Here is a 4,465-nt window from a genome sequence, read left to right on the forward strand (position 1 = left end):
TATTGCAATGTGTACTTAATAAAAAAAAAAGTATTATGAAATTATGAGAAATTTGGTGTGAAATTTTTTTTTTCATGCATATTGTATTTCGATTTTCTTGAACATTTTCATGATTCAAGAGTATGAAATTTGTTTTATCATCACTAGGGCTCGGATTTTTATGACCTAAAAATCATAGTAGTTTCATATTTTAAGGTCATATTTCTAACTGTTACCAGCGGCTTCACTCACATGGTTTTGGTAATCTGAAAATTGCTCGGCCTCATGACACCCTTGAAGGTTGTGCTTCCAGAAATCCCGCCTCGGCGAGTCAATATTATAAAATATAATACTGACAAAATTTCATATTTATAGCTTCAGCGGTTCGGGCTCAGCGATGATTGCCCATATAACTTTTGAGTCTCTCCACCCTTCCTTTGTGATCCCCTTAAAGAATGAATTTTAAAAAATCCATCGTTAGTAAATCTTTACATTACAAAATGAAACTACTGACTGAATTAATATTTATAGCTTCAGCGATTTTGGCTAAGTGATAATTGCGGTGGGAATGTTTGTCATGAAATCGTGAAATGAAATTACTAACCAAATTTCATATTTATAGCTTCAGCCTTGTTCACATCATCATCGTCATTTTACGACCGCTTTTGGTCATAGTCATCTTTCACTTCGCGACATTTTAAATGACCATTGCGATGCATCTCGTATTTTTAAATTCATTAACGCTATTGATTTTTATAACGAAATATAGTTATACAATCTACGCCACTGTTTTACATTAAAGTTTAGTTTTGTCATGCGTGGTTTACTTTCTTGACGCGACAAGAATACATTTTAATTGGTCAATTGTTTTGGCGCAGTTTGACCTTATTGGTCCTTGCGCCAATAAATCGAAAATCCAATTCAATAGCTTCAGTGGTTTCGGCTCGGCATAATTTCATTATATAACCTTTGAACTCCCCTTAGAGGCCGAATTTTGAAAAGCCCCTTCTTTTGGCGAGTCTTGCATCATGAAATGAAACTGCTAAAATTTCACGCGGTTTCTGCTGGGCGATGATGAATCAGTCAGTCAATGAATTAGTCAGCACAAGTTATTTTATATGTGATCTTTTAAATTTATTCATTATTTCACCTTCTTTTTTGGTTATTGATTCTTATCTTATTAAATAGAAAAAGTGTACGCATCCATTTAAATGATATTTAAATGATCTTCTAATTCAAGCAATTTCACCAAATTCAACTGAAAGCCACGCCTACCGTGTGTGTCCTTCCAGAATTTTCTAGAATTGCATTCGGTGAATTACGAGATGCATTGTCAAATGCTCAAATTTCGGAAAAAAAACAGTGTTGTATATATACCAATATTTGAAGGAGCCTTATCATAAAGCAGACACTTGTTGACTTTTGCAGTCTCGTTTGATTTCTCCTTCAGCTGAATAGCAATGTTGCTACACACCAAGTCGCCCTCGTGCGTTACTTTAACATATTTTACAAAATAAAATAGTACCATCGGTGCCGAAAATATTCTCACCGAACTCTTGTAAGAAATTCCTTGACTTTTTCTCTGTGAACACACAAATTTAGGCTGGGCCAGAACTGGTGGCAGGGAGAAATATATCCCGAGGGGCAACTCTCTTGAGAGGGTGGCATATATTAAGACTAAAAAAATTATTTTACTTTGAAATACTCAGTTGGTGCTTGTTACAATGACCGGTAGGATAAATTCCAAATGTTTATATAAACACTATTCTATGTGTTTTCCTTTCGAGAGATAACGATCATCCGATACAACGTCCGTTTTCGATGGCACGATGAGGGTCGTTATAACGAGCGTCGACTGTATAATGCAAAAGCACTGTTATGGAGCTGTGGAGACGGGGGCAGACGAAAATCCATGTTATGGCTCTGACTTTAAGCATGAGAAAAACGTGTTCAACTGAAAGATTTCGTGTGTCCAAATGAATGAGATCTTTCGCGAGTACTTAGTGTGCCACTCAGTTTTCCTCTAGAAACAATCGGGGGGGGGGGATGTAGTCCGGGGGGATGTAGTAGTCACCCGAAAAACAAAAGTTTTGTTTTTTTTGGGAAAAAATGATAAGAATATAGCCTAAGAGCGTACTGTAACTCGGAAAAAAATGCCTACAGATAAAAATTAACGATATTACTCAGAAAAGCTTAAAATGACCAATAGCTGGAAAATGAATAAAATATGCGGTCGTGCCATAAAAATGCGACCCCTAATGAAATTAGTTTTCATTTTTTTTTCATTCCTATTTCCGCAATTGCGGGGACCCTGTGGGACTGCACCTGTCGCACCCACCTCCCAAAAGCGGCTCTGCTCGGATCTGGTTGTACAGGATGTCCTGTTAGTGCTTATCGTCTTTATCTCATCAACCGTTCGTCATATAAGAGCCCTATTTAAAAAATGCTCAACAATCGTTAAAAAATTACCCTGTACAAGTTTTGAGAGCGAAAATATAGTGTGTAACAAAATAAAAAATATAAATTTGTATACGGCCCCTCTGTGCTCTGGCTTCCAATTAGAAAGTTGTCTTGTCTCTCCTCAAGGGCGTAGCGAAGGGGGGGGGGGACTTGAGGGTCTGGTCCCCTCCCGAAACGTGAGAAAATGACCAAAAAAAGGGAAAAAGATGGCCAAATCTATTGTTCTATCACTTTGGGCCTCCCCCCCCCCCCCGAACGAAATTTCTGGCTACGACCCTGTCTCTCCTGATGCCGAGAAAAATTGTTTCTAAGTTTCTATTCACGGAGATATCTTATTCGAAAAACGGAGAAAATTTTGGAAAGAACATCGTTAAATGCGAGTAAAACGGTTTTTCTGCATTTAACGCTGTTCTTTCCAAAATTTCCTCCGTTTTTCGAATTCGAATATTTCTGCACGGCATCTGTAGCCGACGAAAAAGCAATCACTTCTGGCCGTTGGTGTTCTTATTTGGAAGTGATGCTTACGTAGGTTGTCTCGTCTGTCCATGATCTCGAAGATAGTTTCTCCCGATGGCAGATGAACCATTTAGTGGACTAGTTTGAAGTAGATCTGCAGCGATTCTACGCCATTCCAGAGAGTAAAAACCCAGAAATTCAAGCCTCTCACAATAAGGCCAAACACCCATGCCGGCTGGACCCGGGTTCGAACCCCGCCGTCACCACAGTGTTTGTCGGTTGAAATTGGCTTGCTGTGGTTCCCAATTTCGAAGCACAAATATGATCCGATCTCCACGTTAAAAAGTTTCTCCACTCACTGAGGCCTACAATGATACAATCATTCAATCATTACATTTCACTCATAGTTATAAAAACTGACGGCGGATGACGTCACCACACATAACAAGCATTATACAGAAATGAACTTCACGCCAGGTTCACTACACGTATTCACACATTCTAACATGTACCAATTCGTTTGAAATTCCGCAGAGAAATGTGGACGTCGTGAATGTGTGGTTTAATAATGGAGTACCTGAATTATCTTTACAATTTCATCAGAAGCACCGATGCGCCAACTAGCTTCCTTAGTAGTAACAATCATATGACGTAAATTTCACTCGTTATTCGAAATGAATACCACAGAAACGCTCTGTGGTATTAAAACACCTTAAAAGTTTTTATTACGTATTTAAACGAAAACTGACAGCCGTTGAAAAGTGTGTAATTCAATTCCTCTTGTGTGTTTGTATACGCTGCAAAGCAATGTCGTGAACTTGTATTTTATGTTAGGATTCAGACTGTCTAAATTACGCTTGAACTTGCCTCACAATTCGATTTCTTAAAGAGCGCTATCCTAAGCTGAATGGAAGCAAAACTTAGAGAATTCAGCATAATCCCAGATGTTTTTAGTGCCGTGCCAGAGCATGTATTACGTGTGAAATACGGGTACGACGCTAAATCCGAAGTCTTTTTCGGCAACAATCTCACACCCACGGTTACTCAATGGCCACCGGCTAAAATCTCTTACACTGTCAGCGATCCGGAACGTCTGTACACGCTGATGCTTTTGGACTTGGACATGCCGAGCCGAGAAGTGGCGCACAGGAAGCTGTCGTGGCACCAGTGGCTGGTCGTCAACATCGAAGGGTCGGAAGTTTCGAAAGGGCACGTGCTGTCCGAGTACGTTGGCCCGTGTCCACCGGAAGGAACTGGCATCCACCGTCTCGTTTACGTGCTATTCGAGCAGGAGCCCCAGTACGGTCCGAAAAACCGACAGAAATTTACGGAATGCCACTTGAACAACACTTCGGCCGATTTCCGAGGTGATTTCAACTTGGGGCATTTCGTGAGGGTCTACGGATTGGGCAACCCTTACGCTTCGAATTTCTTCTGCTCGGAATACGACGAAACTGTGAGCAGGATATACAAGAAACTAACGAGCGTCTCTGACATTTCCATGCTGGCAGGGAATTATTATTCTGGACGTGTTCAATCCAAGACAATGACTCCCTCCTCTTCAGTCTGA

The 4,465-nt window shown here is 40.1% G+C and overlaps 1 protein-coding gene across 1 annotated transcript; it reads left to right on the top strand.

Moving 5' to 3' along the window:
* The first annotated feature begins 3,802 nt into the window (after positions 1-3,802).
* Positions 3,803-4,465, top strand: LOC149064703 (protein D3-like). The gene has a single exon (XM_089254621.1). The coding sequence runs from the start codon at positions 3,803-3,805 to the stop codon at positions 4,463-4,465; it is 663 nt and encodes a 220-aa protein (XP_089110747.1).

This window comes from Pholcus phalangioides, unplaced genomic scaffold (assembly GCF_987345545.1).
Source record: "Pholcus phalangioides strain wild (caught in Gottingen) unplaced genomic scaffold, Ppha-v1.0 ptg000042l_1, whole genome shotgun sequence".
NCBI lineage: Eukaryota > Metazoa > Arthropoda > Arachnida > Araneae > Pholcidae > Pholcus > Pholcus phalangioides.

Bases quoted from the DNA above. Each gene is read 5' to 3' on its own strand.
- LOC149064703 (XM_089254621.1), top strand. From the start codon at position 3,803: ATGGAAGCAAAACTTAGAGAATTCAGCATAATCCCAGATGTTTTTAGT.